The sequence below is a fragment of the Scomber scombrus genome, chromosome 17, assembly GCF_963691925.1.
Source record: "Scomber scombrus chromosome 17, fScoSco1.1, whole genome shotgun sequence".
Taxonomy (NCBI): Eukaryota; Metazoa; Chordata; class Actinopteri; order Scombriformes; family Scombridae; genus Scomber; species Scomber scombrus.
In genome coordinates this window covers 13,690,918-13,707,782 of record NC_084986.1, presented here as the reverse complement: position 1 = coordinate 13,707,782, position 16,865 = coordinate 13,690,918, and the positions used below count along the sequence as shown (strand labels likewise).

The following is a 16,865-nucleotide window of genomic DNA, read 5'->3' as shown; positions in this document are numbered from 1 at the left end:
TATAGCTAGGGTTGGGGGAAACGTGAAAGTATAAAGCTATTTCATACATCCTGCTGTATCACGAGAAATCCAGGAACCTGCAGCCAAGGTATGAAGTGCCTCTTCTGTGCTTATTTATCTTCTTTTTCGGGTTGCTTTTCTGCTTCGGCAGAAAAAGAACCTGCATAATGCTTCAGCAGCAATGGGAACAAATGTGCTGTGCCATTTTAGGATGTATATATACATCTACCGTGTAAAGAAGAGATCGTTCGAGAAAACCCAATTCCAAGTCTATTACTTCAACCTCATTCTTCCACTGCCAGAGCACTTGGCTTCGTAACAAAAGAATAGCAAAGGATTAGCAGTTTTCCATTGCTAAGTATATGCTAAACACTGGTAGCTTAGTACTTTCCAGACCCTCAGAGAGTTCCCTCATTTAAATGCTGCTTAACTATGTTTGGGTCACAGGAGAGAAAAACATGAGTCATAATAATGAAGAGGGCAAGAGATTATGACTAGAAAATCTCAAGGTTGTGAAGAATATATGGTATGAAGGAACATAAATGCAGGAATGAAGTCAAAGTCAGTGTTTTTAACAGCCAACCAGCTGACACTATCAGGTATTGCCAGGAGTGCTGGAAGTTGGCCAATCTGATATGAACTGGCTTGATACCAGCACTAATTTGGCACTTCACCAGTTTTATTACTAAGCACAGAATTTGAGTCAGGGGGTTCCGACCTTTGGTATTTGCATTGGTTGAATCTGTATGTGAGGTCTTTAATGAGGAGAAAAGAAAGTTTTGACTCAATTAGCTGAACTATTCAAGATAGCACAAACAGACGTTTGGAATGAGAGGCATTTCTCCCTGATATTGATACAATATGCATGACAAGGCAACAACTTGGAAAGGGATTTTGGCTCCCAGTGCTCTCTGTGTAACTCTTTGTATCAAATGTAATTGGACGTTGTGTGTTGTTCATCTTAATACTTTCTTATTCACAATACAAGCTAAAAAACGTTTTGACATGAATGCATTCATGGCAAATGAAACTGAAGCTGCAGCTCAGGTGATGTAACCTGTTACAGCTGACAAGTGAAGTGAGGATCAAGATTTGGTTGGAGGCTTAGAGATACTTGGTGACCCACCAAAGCAACAAAATGTACCAGTACATTTAATGAAATCCAATACAACAGCCCTGCAAGAAATCATACATTATGAAGCCCAACACAGTATGTTTTTGCTGTGTCAGAGTACTGTAGTTTGTGGTTTTGTATTGGATATTGTCATACTCAAATATGTTTCTAACATATTAGTGTAAAATTGTCAACTTGTGTATTTCAAATCAGCAGAAAATCAAGATTTTCCATTCAGTGTTCACAGTTCATATTTAAACAGCTGTGTTGGAGATGTCTGGGGTCCAGAGTTTATGCCCTCTGTGGCCTCGAAGACATCAGTGGAATGTGAGTAAAAGGTCACCAGTAAAGTGATGCGATCTTTAATATGACACACAAGTCATTAACGATTAGCTCCGTCAAGAAGTGAACTGCCTGAGACCTGCTGCTTCTGAGAATGTACAACTGACAACTTCACAGGTAAAGGACCAAGTCTGAAGTTCAAAGTCCAGCAGAGGCATATTCTCACATAACAGAGAAAATATCATAAACCATAAAAGTGGAATGTGTTTTTTCTAAGAGAACACCACAAACATAATTTTTAAAACTTTCTCTTTTTGTTATCTGATTTAACACACAAATTGCATTTGCACTTCTGAACAACTCCCTTGACAGGATCTCTGAATGAAATCGGCCCACCATCATTGCCTCCCCTTAGTCTCATAAACTGACTCAGACACGATGCATTATTATTCGTGGGACATATCTTAGCCTGCAGGGCCTTGTCACCACTGAGGGAGAACAAGAGAGGCAGATTTGTCATAGGTCGTCTACTTCTGTTTTCTCTCTGTGATAAAAATGAACCGGTGGGGCCAACTGAACAGACACATGATTTAAAATGCCACCAATCATCTGAGCATGGTGTTTTTGACTGTAAGGACAAAGTCTAAAATGGATCAAGCTTTTATTCCAGCTAACAAAAACATTAACAAGATGAGCTTACCTCACTGACAAATGAGGTAAGACTTTTTTCCAGGCATTCAGGCTAATTTCTCAGAAAAAAATTTGGATGCAGTTTTTTGCCCTCTACCTTGTACCACTCCTTTCAGCTGAGATCTAATCAATAGTTAACTACATCTCACAGGCTTCATGGGAGTAGATAAAAATCACTGTTCTCCTCTCAGACACGCTTGGCTTCCCTCGTCTCCTTGGATTTCTTCTCTGCCTCACTTCCTGCTTTCTTTCCTTTCTCCTTCAACGTTCTCTCTATCATGTCCTCTCTCTCTTTCTCCCGCATGACTGCGTTTGGACAGTAAACACTAATAGACCAGAGCAGGTCAGGCCTTTTGGGGTAAAGTTGGTGTTTAAACCATACTGAGTACACTGACATAATATGTCAGTGATTGTGTTGTTAATAATATTATTAACAACACAATCACCTGATCCATACCCAGAACATGCCATAAGGAATAGGACCTAAAATTATTACATAACGACTATGATCCTATAACTTGAAACAAGAATAAATAACATATTTGTACCAATCATACTGATTACATGTTTTCACTTGGTGTATTATTTTATCTGACTTGATAAAAAGCTCCTGTAAGGCTCTGACAAAGTACTGACAAAAAAGATAACTGTTAATACGGCCAGCAGTCAGCAAAAGTTTGTGTTCTTTTTATTTTTGATTAAGTCTTCATCAAGAAGCACAGGCTTGATGTAAGAGATTACTGGAAAGGCTGCGTATGCATTAGCTTTGTGTGTGTGTGTGTGTGTGTGTGTGTGTGTGTGTGTGTGTGTGTGTGTGTGTGTGTGTGTGTGTGTGTGTGTGTGTGTGTGTGTGTGTGTGTGTGTGTGTGTGTGTGTGTGTGTGTGTGAGTAAAGTATCTGACTGTCTGTCAGTGTCTGTGTACATGGGACAGTACAGGATGTTCTTATCGGGAGGATTTATGCTTTTGATTTCTGGTCATGCTCAGGCAGTGGGGCAGATGCTCTGACCTCATCCTCTATCTTCTAATAAAACTGTCCTCTCAGCTGTTCTCATCTTTCTCTCTCTCTCTCTCTCTCTCTCTCTCTCTCTCTCTCTCTCTCTCTCTCTCTCTCTCTCTCTCTCTCTCTCTCTCTCTCTCTCTCTCTCTCTCTCTCTCTCTCTCTTAATTCTATTTCTTTCCAAACACCCTGATCAACCTTCTACACACAGTAAACCTACCCGTGTATCCTTCCTTAATTTCTCTGTATTAATCACCCCATGGAAAAAAGGCAGACATCATAAATGTAACATTTCATAGTTTAATAAGAAGAGTGCCATAGAGCTTGGACTATATTTAGATTTGGCTTTGATAGACTCATCGAAAGTAGCAACACTGTATAGGCTATGCAAAGCACTGGGTCAAGACTAAGCTAAGCTGCATGCATTTTTAATGCTTTGCAATTAGAAAAAAAGTGCTGTGTTGGATTTTTAATGAACAGGAGGAGTAGATGGTGGGCATTCTGTCAAGGAAGACTTTTTCTTTAAAAGAAAACAACAGAAACCTGAAATGTGTAAGAGGGTGTAATATGTTCGTATTTGTGTATTCATGTAAGGACTGCATTGTGAAGTATTCTGAATGAGCTGCAGCCTTGAGATTGTTTTTTTTATAGTCTACAGTAAGGTAAAAAGCATTACAACAGTCCAATTAAATTAAATACATAGACCAGTTTTTCAGAATCTGCTTGAGATATGAACCCTCTAACTTTGTATATATTTGTAAGTGAGAGAAAGCTGTTTTAGTTATCTTATAGATATAACTTTTAAAGTTAATATCAGCATCAACAATGAGTCCGAGTCTCCAACTAGTCATTATGGTCTCAATTACTAAATTTGGGCCCTCTAATAAGTGTGTTGGTGGTCATTTTAGAAATTATTGCTCAGTTAATAGGATTTGTATACTTTTAGTAGCGTTGATGTCTGCTATTTGGGTGTTGATTTCTAGCTGTGACAGTTTGTTCACCTGCTGCACTCCCCAGGTCCAGGATTCACTATTGTTGCAAAATTTCAGTAATGTTACTTGATTAATATACCTAGCCTGTTGGCACAATTTAGTGGGTGACACCCACCCAGTGGGTGATGTCACATCTCATTTTGTCCATCTTCATATACAGTCAGATGTAGCTCCTGTGGCAACAAACTGCATATTCATAAAGTGCACAATTTCAAAAAGCTCAAATTTGCTCGAATTCTGTTTCTGCCAATTTCAAAAGTTCCTCACAATAAGAGTAATTCAGAAGAGCTACAGTGAACAGGACAAAAGCAGAACATTCAGTATCAAACAATGCAGGACACTTGAGGCAACCATAAAAAAACAAAAAATAAAGAGCAACATGCTAAATATCGCCAGGGCTTTCCCTTCTGTCTTTGTATACTTAAGAGTAAGCTGATATTGCCTTTCATTCTGTTGTCTTTTTCATCTCCACCTCCTCTAAATGTGACAGTAGCCTCTGAACATCACCACACAATTTTCTTGAATCTGAGTCGTGAGACTGACACTTGTTCGACGGCAACTGATACAGTTCACTTTGATGGGCTGACAAAACTCACACTGATGTTCTGCTCATTTGCATTTGAGTCAGGACGTGGGTGGCCCCTTCGACAACAGAGCAGTGTGTGTTTGACACGTCTGGGGAATGTCTCTGTTACTGTTTCATTTGTTGAACAAGTGTTGCACTCTGTGAGTGTTTGGAAAACCAACTTTGAGGGGCCTAAGTTTTGAAGTGTTTGGACAGAGTGCGCTGAGATACCATTTGCAGGGAACAGTACAGAACATGACGTCTGTGCGCTGGATTTTGTCATGGAGTATTTGGCAATGCACCATGGTCGAATATAGGAAGACAGCTTCTCAGTCCATATTTAGGTTGTGCATCTAACTGTAACTGTATGTTGTGTAAATTTCCACTTTAGATGCTGTTAATCATTTATCAAATCATGGGTTACAAAACCAGACATATGTGATATGAACTGCTACTGTAGGTCAGTCCTGATTGACTCCACATTGACTTTGTATGGATTTCACCACACACTCTACAGTCAAAACTACCTACTGAATGACTCACCACGGTGCCCCCTCCTCTTTAACCCACTAGCCTGCTCCCACCTCGCGAGAGCATCGATTATTTCCACACACATACATGCTGGTTATCTCCACTGAGACACTAGTGAAAGATCTATTGGTTGTAAGGGCTGGAAATGGAATTGATGGAGAGATAGAGAGAGAAAGGATAGTCTGGAAGAAAACCTGAGTGAAATAAAACTAAATGGAAAAAAAACGTAAATAGCTGGAGGAATGAGAACATAAAGATGGACCATAACACCGTCCTGTCCTGTTTTATATTCTTACACACCTTCAGAGTTTGTTTCCACCTGCACACAATCACTTGTGCACACATGCTCACATGCACAGCACAGTGTGGCTTTGTCTCGCTGGGACAGCAATGACTCATTCTCTCCTGTCATCTGTGGGACGGGCAGAACACACACACACACACACACACACACACACACACACACACACACACACACACACACACACACACACACACACACACACACACACACACACACACACACAGGGAACCAATTGATGGGTATGATGATTGAAGCAGTGGGATAACATAAGCAAGGACAACCTGGACACCTGCAGCAGCATTAGTATGAACGGACTGGCGCATGTCCAAGGGGTGTTGACGATTGTGTCTTTGCACAACCTGCCATGCACTGGTCTTCCTTTTATTTTTTTCATTTATTTAGCTTTATTTTAACCACCAACTGAACAAATCATTTTGAATTCAGGAACATGAATTTGAAGAGGTGAATTTAAAGAGCGAGAGATGAAGCATTCATATCTTAACAGTGCTCATTTATGGAAAAATAAAAACTTAAACAGAATAAAGTGGATAGTGAAACTTTGCCAGAAGTCCCTGACTTTTTTACTAGTAAGCCTACAAGCAGCAATGTCGAACAGCAGCTACAGGCTGACGAAGTCTCTCTGCTGCCTGGTGATGTAAACATGGCTTTTATATCTGCTGCTGTGGAAGGGGACGGAGGATTGTGTGCTGAGGTAGAGAGAAGAGAAGGAGTGGTGCTGACAACTGGAGGAGAAGCACCCATAGTATGCCATACAAGACTTATTAGCCCTTTTGTTGCCACTGTGCACACAAGCCTACTTAACTGATAACCTAGCTTTGTCTTGACTTATTGTTGCTGTATTGTCTTATATTGATGAGTCTCGTATTCTGTTTACTGATAAGGATGGTGCATCATTTACTATTGGTTGATGTCTATTGATACAGTATGCTAACTGTTGCCGATTTAATTGAGAAGACTGATATTCTCGTGTTGCCACTGTGCACACACACAGGCCTACTTGGCTGATGTAACCTAGCTTTGTTTGTCTTGACTTTCTGTTAACATATTGTCTTTCTTATATTGGTGAGTTTCATATTCTGTTTACTGATTAGGAGGAGGGCACCCCATTTACTATTTGTTGCTGTCCATTGATGTAGGGTAGTGAATTAATGTTGCAGTGGCATATTGTGGAGGGGAGGGGAGGTGTGCGCTTGCAACTTGTGGCAAGCTAGTCACTTAGATGCACTTGGGTTAACTAGTTGGTCTAGTTATATAAGTGACAGAGCTTTTTGTTTTTTGTTTTTAGAAACAGCTTCACACGAGAAAGCCACAGTACTTTACAAGAAAATGGATAAAGCTTTTTTCTGTATTATGTGGAATTTCATTCTTTTTCAGTTTCATAGAGCAATTTAATTAGGGCTTTTTATCTGAACTGTCATGCATCTTGTTAATTATCCAGTCCAAGTCTTCATTTTTTATGACCCAATTACTTGCACCATTGCTGTAGTTATGGGTGTGTGTGTGTGTGTGGGAGGAGGGGAGCTAAAGTAATATTAAGGCGCTCAAGCCCATGGTGAGCAACAACAAGGAAGTCTTTGAAAAACGCCCTTGTTGCCTTCGTGTTTATATTACATAACAACACTCATGGTGGAGCAAATACAACAATGTCCAGAGTCCTGTTAGTGCCTAATTTGTTTCTTTGACTTCTCTCAATGAGCGCTACTGGGCCAACAGGGAACCAGGGAAGCTGATATGAACTGAGTTGGTGGATACACTTCCATTTGCAGGCCAGAGAGGGAGATTTGTTGTGAGAGGATGGGGTACATTATAAAATGGGTCACGTTCTATCACATTAAAAGGGTTCATCGTTCTACTCCTCCATTCACAATCTCTCTTACCAAAAAGGCAGTAAACAAGGGTATTCAATATGACGAAGTGGCTGGGGAGAGGGAAGTCTGGGTTTCCCTGCTTAGGCTGCTGCCCCCGCGACCCGACCCCGGATAAGCGGAAAGAAGATGGATGGATGGATGGACGTTCTTTTTACATTTCCCTGTAAGAATATTTTAATGTAGAAAAAGCTTATTGCACACTGCATGACAATCACCTATAAGCCTGTATTTTCTTTTGTTCTACCACTTATTACAATTCTCCAACACCATGTTATTCTTGCAGCTACTACTACGCCAAATGAATGCATCCTTATTTCATCTCATATATTCTGTATTTTTCTTTTTTCAACACATCTCATGAAAACACCAAAACCAACAATGAGCTGATCCTATTAACAAGTGTTGCCTGCATAGCTGTTACTGTAAAGCCTACTGAAGCATATTCCTCTGTGCTATAAACCGTACCTTCCAAAAACACATCAACGGGCCACACTGTTTCTGTTGCCACGCTGTTATTAACATGGGGACAGTAATTTATTCCTGTTGTTGTAAATATTCACTGTTGGCTGAAAATAGTCACTAAGAAATGCACTTTTGTTCCTGTTTGAGTAATGTTAGCAAAACAAACCACATTGCCCATCTGTTTTAGGAAATTACTTGTTTTTTTTAAATTAAAAGACATTAGTCAACCCTTTTTTAAAGATGTATTATTTAGTAGGTTTGATGTCAGCCTTATCATTTCAAATTCAGATAGTTTGTATCTTTGCAAACTTGGATGGAAGGTAATTATGAATTATTACAACTCTGGTCTTGTTTTAGTTGCTGAGATCTGTGTTTCGATTGAAATTATACAAAAACTACAAAACAAGAATAGTAATAAACCAGAATGTTCACTTAAATTCATACTGTGCATACTAAGAGGTATGATTGTGTTTACAACGGTATGGCTGGTGATGGTAACAAAGGATTGAGTGTCACAGGGTAAAGTGTTACTTCCTTACAAAGTGGTGTCGCAAATGCATTCATGGACACATACTCTCTCTCTCTGTGTTTGTCCAGCTCTTTACCTTGCAGCCCTTGCTCTTGTCATGGCCGCTACTTTGCCCGCTGGCTGGGCACGGCGAGGACGGCTCCTGGTGGTAGTACTGGCAGCCCTGCAGACCGGTGTAGTGGCAGCAGCCGTAAGGCGAGGGGAAGTGGGCGTAACACAGGTCCTCGGCCAGTGGACACCTGGGACAGGAGTAGAGGAGGCTTTTCCCCTGAGCTTTTTCCACGCTCACCTTGGGATTCCTCATCCATCTTCGCACCTGCGTGGGAAAGATGTGTTCATGTCAAAAACCCTTTAAATCTCACTTTTACTTTGTTTATTCTCCTTTTTATTTATGGGTATCTCCTTGCACAGGTGCTCCACATGCACCCACACACACACTGTCAACCCTTCCAGCTGCAACCTTTGATCAGAGAGAGAGGAGTTTCTAATGTTATTCCTGATTACATGCCAATTCGAGTGTGACGCGTGCACGCACACGCACACACACACACACACACACACAGACACACACACACACACACACACACACACACACACACACACACACACACACACAAACAAACAAACACAAAAACACACACACAGAACTGCACTTCAAAGAGGCACAGATTGCTACTCTGCTCTGATAGCCAACTTTAAACACCTAAATCAGAAATGGAATATACATAAAGTGATATACATGCAGACACAATGACACAAAGAAAGCTGCTGATGTCATGCTCAAATATGATGAAGAATGAAAGCAAAGTCTATATTGTCTAATCTTGTCTGACCTTCTTAGAAATCTTGACTCACTTAATGTCAACAACACTTCACAGAAACTTGGAGGAAACTGGCCTACAGAAAAGGTGATCAATTCATATGTGTGCTATTATGATGAATTGTTGCAAATTAAAACCCTTTAACATCCTTGTCACCAACAGATGTTCACATTATGAAACCATGCAGTGTCAGCAATGAGTGAGATGTTGTGTTTAATGGTGACATATCACCGATTGTCAAGTTGGTACATGCAAGCACACTGCCTACTCACATCACTCCTCCAATGACTAAGACTTCCCAGAAAAGTAATGTCAGTAACTGTAAAACCTGGTGTGTGTGTTTTCGTGTATCTATATGTGTGAAAGGAAACATGAGGTAGAAGAGATGGTGAAAGTGGAGAGGAAACAGAGAAAGGGACACACAGTAAATGTAAAGGGAGCGACGGGTAAAGAAAAAGCAGCGTTCTCATGAGAAGTTTCATGAAGACTCATCCTGCTGCGTGAGTGGAACGTTTAGCAAACACACACGCAGGGTAGTAGCCTGTGTGACTGAGTCCAGACAGTTCTGACACACACACATGCACGCACTCACACTGAGATTGAATGCCTCAGTTGTAGGAGGGCCAGACAGCATGTCAAGGCATGTCGGGTCTAAAGGAAAACAGACTCCAGCAGGTCAAAACAAAAACAAACCAGGACTAGCACAGAAGCCTGATGACACACACCTAAAAATAAGAATATTACTGCTTATGTTTCCCGGCATGAACTGAGTATACATGTGATTGACGTTATCCAATTAGATGACTTTTTCCCTTGTTAGTTGTCACCACATTCAAAGCATGAAGAGAACTGTTTTGGCATTATCTCGGGGATCAAACAGTGTGCTGTCATACCTCTTGTTGAACATGTCCCGCTGATGATGAAACTCACGATAGGTGTCATCCAAAGCTGAACACATATTTACCCACGGCACAAAAACACAGTCTCACAGAGGTAATAATATGTTTTCCCTTTTCTAGCCCACTTTAATATTCTGTGAAAAAGCTTTTAACACATCATATCTCAAACACTGCTGACCCTATACAATTTCCCTCCCAATCAACATGTGTAAACAACATTAGATTTGTGCTGGACTGCATCATGTTTGGAGCATGACATGTCCAGTGTTGACATAATGGATAAAACACACCTATGCACACAGAGCCATTGATTTTTTCCTTCCATCCTTTCCCTTTCTCATCTGTATGACACTGGACTGCTCTGCTCCTGCTCTCTCCCATTATGTGATTGGGCTTAGTTAGACACAAATAGAGAGACAAATAAACCCTGAGCAGCAGCAGGCATTAATTCTGATGTGGAGCTGTGTGCTGATGCATATCTGGAAGCCTCCTTGTTTTACTCTCATTATGGTGGAGCATGGGAGAAAAGCCAGATTCATACACAATTATGGAAACGAAAGAACAAGATTAAATGTATAAAGATAGATCAATTGATCCCTATGCTCTTAATTTCTGATTAATGTTAACTTATTTATCATTGGTAATGAAAAAACAACAACGATACAAATCCCACGAGAGAGTCATTGCAGCAGAATGTGCCTGTGGGAGTGCATGTGTGTTTGTGTGTGGGTGTTAACACAGCACACTCTGCCCATATTCACCAGCCGAGTCATCAGTGATCCACACCATACTGTACACCATCTGAGACCAACACACACACCAACACACACTTTAGACAACCCTCTGGCAAAGCAAGAACACAAGTCAATGACACAACCTGACAAAAAAGTATCTACACAGCAACGAAAAGTTGACAAATATTTATTGAGTACGTAAATTATTGGTTATTGTTGCCTGTTTGTTTTTATTCTAGGATATGCTCATTTCCTAAGGCCGAAAATGTGGTAACTTGAACATAACCTGTTCAATAAACCCTTAATTTATTATCTAATTTATTTTATTACACTGTTTGGGTAATGGTAGAAATAATGTTCTGCATATTCCCAGAGCAATACGCTGATTATTGAGGGAATGCATCAATCCACCTCTCCTCCACAGCCTGGAAGTAATGTTAGTAATTTCCTTCCTGTCAGAGCCCATTTTCTTTTGATCTAATGTAAATCGGTTGCAAATTATTCAGATTTAAGGGAAGCAGAAGTTGAACAGTTTCTCAAGCGTGGTATGTTCAGAGTGAGTGTAACAAATCCCAATGAAAGTTTATTCAAATCACTGCATATTTTGAAGCTTCGTGTACTTGATCATGCTAATTAATTTAGCAGTAATTCATAGTTTCAGTATGACATTACAACATTAACATTTCACAAGGAAATAATGGGCATCCTTGTCCATCATCTTGGTTTTAAACAATGTTGACTTCATTTTTTTATGTACTCTCTACATATGTTTGGGTCCCTCTGGCTGATGTATGTTCTTCTCTAACATACTTGCTTAGACTTTATAGTTAGATCTTCAGTTCATTTTGATGACTTAAAAATTTAGGTCCCCATGACAATTTATGGATGACTAACATTTATAACTGCTCTCCTAATACACAGTCGCAAAAGGGGAACAAGTCATTTATGAAGGGTGATGAGTTTTTTAACCTGAAAATAGTGAAACACTATGAATAAAGTTGTCTCCCAAAGAAGGGATTGCTGGTGATGATGTCCATGTCTATGATGCATTACAAACATTACAACAACTCTTTCCAACAATAATCATAACACATTATAAAGTATTTTAAAATGACTTATAAGATAAAGTATCATAATTGCTGGTCACTCACTGACATTTTTCAAAGAGTCAGAGATCAAACATTTGTTGATCAAGTGTTACCTTTATGTTTTTATTGATGAGGTTGGTATATGGAGGCAAATACATTTTCACATTATTTCAGGGTCATAGACATGTACACAATTACTAACACAAATAAACTGACAAACCCTTTATAAGATAAAGTACAAAGAGTGGTACAAAATACACCCTCAAACTCAGTAGTCCTGGTTTGTATTTTTGTTTTGGAAAAGTCAGCACACATATTCATCACACAAACACACCAACACACAGAACCATTTAATGCAAGCCATTAACACAACAGAGGAAATGAGCCTTGTGACAGCACTGCAGTATAATACAGGATATGCTGAGTATATCCTAAACTATAGGACCTTTGCCAGTTCAGTGATGTCACGATTTCTTTTCTCAACAGACACTTGTGGGTTCTGTAATGCAACAGTGTTTTGGAGCACACATATACGCATACGACACAGTAAACACAGATACACAGGGAGCCGAAATATTGCGCTTGCTTAGCATGGCTTAGCTTTCACAATGACATCATCTCTGGCGTGCACAAACACACACACACACACATAGAAAGAGAGAGGGAACACTCTGGCTGTGACACCTCCTCCTCTTTCAGCTCATATACCACTCACTCTGGTTGTGTAGGTGCATGTGTAGGCACTCACAGATATCTCCGTCCCAAAATGTGTGTGTGTGTGTGTGTGTGTGTGTGTGTGTGTGTGTGTGTGTGTGTGTGTGTGTGTGTGTGTGTGTCATCCAAACTCACCTTCCTCTTGACAAACTGGAAGGCAGAGCACTTCTTAAAGGAAAAGGCAGTCTTCTCTCCCCCTCCTCCTCCTCCACCTCCACCTCCACCTCCTCCTCCTCCTCCAACTCCCCCACCACCTCCTCCTCCTCCTCCGTTCACCAGCTTCATGGCCGACACCGGCACTCCGCTTGTCTCTGTAGATCCCAGGATGACGGACAGACTGACAGGGAGTGAAGGAGAGAGGAAGAGTTGTCTAAGGCATGAAGACAGGACTGGAGCTGTTGCCAAGACAAGTGCGGGACAGCAAATGAGAGAGATGTTTATGTGTTGAGTGAGAGAGAGAGAGAGAGAGATGGCAAAAAGAGGATGCGAGGGGGAGAGTGAGAGCGAGAGGAGGTGGAGGAGGCAGATGGACCAAAATGTGAGGGAGAGAGGCTGTAAAAGGAATGAGATTGTGGGAACACCTAGAAAGACAGAGAGTAGTTATTAAAAGAAAGTGCGAGCGAGAGAGAGCGAGAGAGAGAGAGTGAGAGACAGAGAGAGACTAAGATGCACAAAAATAAGATGGAGAGAGCAAAAGGAAGGTACCAGCTCCTGTTGCTGTGAGGAGGCAACAGCTCTGTTTACAGCTTAACACTCAGCTACCACGCAGCACCCGTAAAGCATCTTAGTGAGCTGTTAGATGTGTGTGAAGTTTATTCATACATGTAAAAGTGTATTCACATGCATAGTGTGTTTACATAACCTTCCAAAGTGCCTGTGTCTGCCTATATGTGTGTATAAATGTATGCGCACAAGCCTGTATCCTTCCTACCTTTACAGTATGCTGGTGCGTTGGCTGGTTCTTCTGATCCTGATGCAGCTAAGCCTGTTTTTATCCAAAGACAGGAATCTGGTCCCGGATTAGATGCAGCAACTCCTGCTCCTCAGTTACAGGTGTCCCTGCTCTGTTTTTACTCAATTTCACCCACAAAAATGGATGAAGAGGATGGAAAAGTCTTAGATGACGTTCAGCCAGATAAGAGAGTCACTGTCACTGTGTGTGTGTGTGTGTGTGTGTGTGTGTGTGTGTGTGTGTGTGTGTGTGTGTGTGTGTTTGTGTGTGTGTCTGTGTGTGTGTGTGAGTGTATCCTTAATGTTGTTTTGAGTGCAGTGGAAGGGATTGCGATCCGATGGCATCAGCCTGTAAACAAACACCCAGGAAGTGTGTGTATGAGAGCATGATGGAGAGTGTGTGATGCGTCCAGCTGCAGTTCTCTGGCTCACACACACTTTATCAATGAAAGGCTCTGCAGTGAGCAGATGCCTCCTCCCCTCCCCTTCTCCCTCCTTCCATCTCTCTCTCTCTCCTGCTCCCTCGCTGTCCCTCATCACTGCTCTGCCCTCCCCATTTTGCTCCGCTCGCTCATTTTCCCGCAGCAGTTGATGGTGGTGGCTCCTCCCTCTCTCTCTATGTCTCTCTCTCCCTCCTTCCATCCATCTACCTCACCTCACAGTTCATCCAACTCACTCCTTTCTGTCTTCCTTTCCAATCCTTGTCTTTCTTCCTCGCTCCCAAATTGTCACTTATGGGGATTGAATTGACAGAGGCATCCAAAAGATGTCTCAACCACACATTACATTATCAATAATAAAATCATGTTTCGAGTTGTAAGTTGGTTCTTTTGCCTTAAAAATAAATTGACATTTTGTATTAAGAGAGAGAAAAGATTTAGTTTGACAGTAGCATTTCTTGTTCTGCTACTCTGTGCTTGTACTCCTCTTCTTCATGAATCAATTAAAAGCTGATGTTTACTGACTCCATTTCACTTATAATGAGAAAACTGGTTTAGACTTGACCTTTGGCAACTGTAGTCAACAAACTAAAATGGCCTGAGGCTTTTCTAGCAGCTAGTGTCAAGGTGTGACTTGAATTGTAATGGGGCTAGATCCAATGCATTGTTTGTGTGTGTTTTTTTCCTATTCAAAACTGCTAATACCTTTTGGGAGCCTGGTTGATGTCTGTGTATCAATGAAATAAGCTGTTGGTTGATTAAAATGAAAACTTGTAGACTCTTGAGTTTCAGTTGCAGAATTACAGAGGGTTGCTAAATTGACTGTGATGGCCACAGTCACATATGGTAATATTAACCCAATTCACTCTCTCTCACATCATTAGTTTGCTGCCTACACAGGTTCATTTCATTTGCAGTCAACCACACCCAAGCAATTAGCGTCACATAGTTTGTTTGATTTGGAATCTCTTTATTAGTTTATAGGCTTAGTTATCATATTCTTGGTTTATTTTGTTTTTGCATCTTTTGGTTCAATGCCTCACCGTTTGTCCAAATTCAACACTTAAAATTAATTTGAAAGTTTTAAAAGATTCTATCATCTGTTGCAGGAGATGTATAGTACATCTGTGGATAAAATGCTGTGCTCCACAGCCTGTTAACTTTATGAATAACATGTAACTTGTACTTACATTATTTGTATAAAATACTGTAAATGCATAATCATTTGGATGAAATTCATGGAATTTATGAAAGATATTGAAAGAAATCACTTAGCTGGAGTGTTTTATTCAATACAGAACAGTAGTGCAATAAACACAATTACATTTAAATTGGCAGAAACTGCATTGATTAAGACCAATTAAACCAATTTTAAAAAGATAATGTAAGAACCTGATAATGCAATGGGAACAATCAACACTTACTCCGTGTTGATAAAAAGCTGATGCTTAATAACACTCGGCTGCATATGTACTGTAGTGAGCATCCAGCGGAAATGAAACTCTCATTACACAGTAAGCAAGTTGGTTTGCCTCAGCCTGATATTGAGAAGGGGAAACAAAGAGTGTGCAGTATTCACTGTAATCAGGATTAGTCAGAGGCCCAATCAAGAATGACTCAGCGATAATAACACAGAACAAAACTGGTGAAATCAAACTTTGCACCCAGCAGCACAAAAACAGAGCAAACAATGCATTTTCTTCTGTTGAAAACCTCTTCAGATTTGTTTTTAGTTTTACCACAATGTATTCAAATTGGATCAAATACTTTTTGTTTAATGCAAGATGGTCACCAAGAACTGTACCTGACCCTGAAAGTTTTAACTTGAGCACCCAAAAGATTTTAATTGCATGGACTACATATAAATAACTCAAACGAAAAAAGAGATTGTTTGAATTCTTCAGTGCATTTTTAATACTTGCCTCACTGTGTGTAGTTAATAGATCAAAAGCAGAAAAGGCATGTTTTAGTTGTTAGCATTTAAGCACCAGTGGTTTGAATCCAATCAGTAAGACAAGACTAGATCAGAACCTAGTACCGTATATGGATGGACCATGTATGAAATGCTAGAGGACTTTTAATGCAAAACGACGGCTACAGGAAGTGGCAACACATGACAACACCCGGAGGCAAGTGATGAAGGTACACCAGTGGTCGGCTGAACTTCATCACTCAGTCAGTGATTCAGGGACAAACATTTGACATTCATGAGCCCTGTAACCTGACACGGCAGATGATTTGTTGCACAGAACTATCTGAGAGGTTGTACATGGAAACCATTTTGAAAAGGGCAAGGACTTTCAAAAAAATATTTGGCAGGTGATTGGATGAACCATTTGTCTATCACTGTCTACGACCATCTTACCTTTCAAGGCATCTGGATTTACGATGCTGGTCCACCAGTGGTATGGACACAAGTGCATGACTTGAAGCCTGACAAGATGGATTCTCAAGTGATCTTGTGATGTTGTGATCTTGCAAATCCAGCTGCCTTGCAATGTAATGGTCTCTACGGTCCAGCCAATATCCAGTTTGTCAAAATATCTCCCCATGAAGCTGTGGGACTCCAGGGTGCTATCACACAGTCTGACAGCAGCAACACTTTGACTATCATAACTCTTCTCACTCAAATATATAGCTCTATGGCACATAAATTATTCTGTGGTCTCCCAAAAGACCAAAGATTCTTTTCTGCTCTTGCGTATTCAAATGTAGCCAGTAAATAATTAATAAGACTGTTTCTTAAATTGTTCAGAGAATTGCCAAAATGATCGCAAAGTCAATAAATTATGGATTTCCCACCAAGCGAGCCAGATGCAGTTAAGTATCATATATAACCAAGCACCCACAAAACAAGGCAT

General features: G+C 40.5%; 1 protein-coding gene across 2 annotated transcripts in view; it reads right to left on the bottom strand.

The window, feature by feature from the left end:
* Positions 1–12,898, bottom strand: part of sgk1 (serum/glucocorticoid regulated kinase 1) — a 36,251-nt gene extending 23,353 nt beyond the window's left edge. Inside the window, exons 1-3 of one of the 2 annotated variants that reach the window (XM_062436761.1) lie at positions 12,865–12,898; positions 12,749–12,825; positions 8,434–8,673 (exon numbers count right to left, since the gene is read on the bottom strand). In XM_062436761.1, coding sequence (XP_062292745.1) covers positions 8,434–8,673; positions 12,749–12,825; positions 12,865–12,898 — 351 coding nt within the window. The remainder of the gene's footprint in view (positions 1–8,433; positions 8,674–12,748; positions 12,826–12,864) is intronic. The other variant, XM_062436762.1, reaches the window with a different exon arrangement.
* Between the last annotated feature and the right edge of the window lie 3,967 nt (positions 12,899–16,865).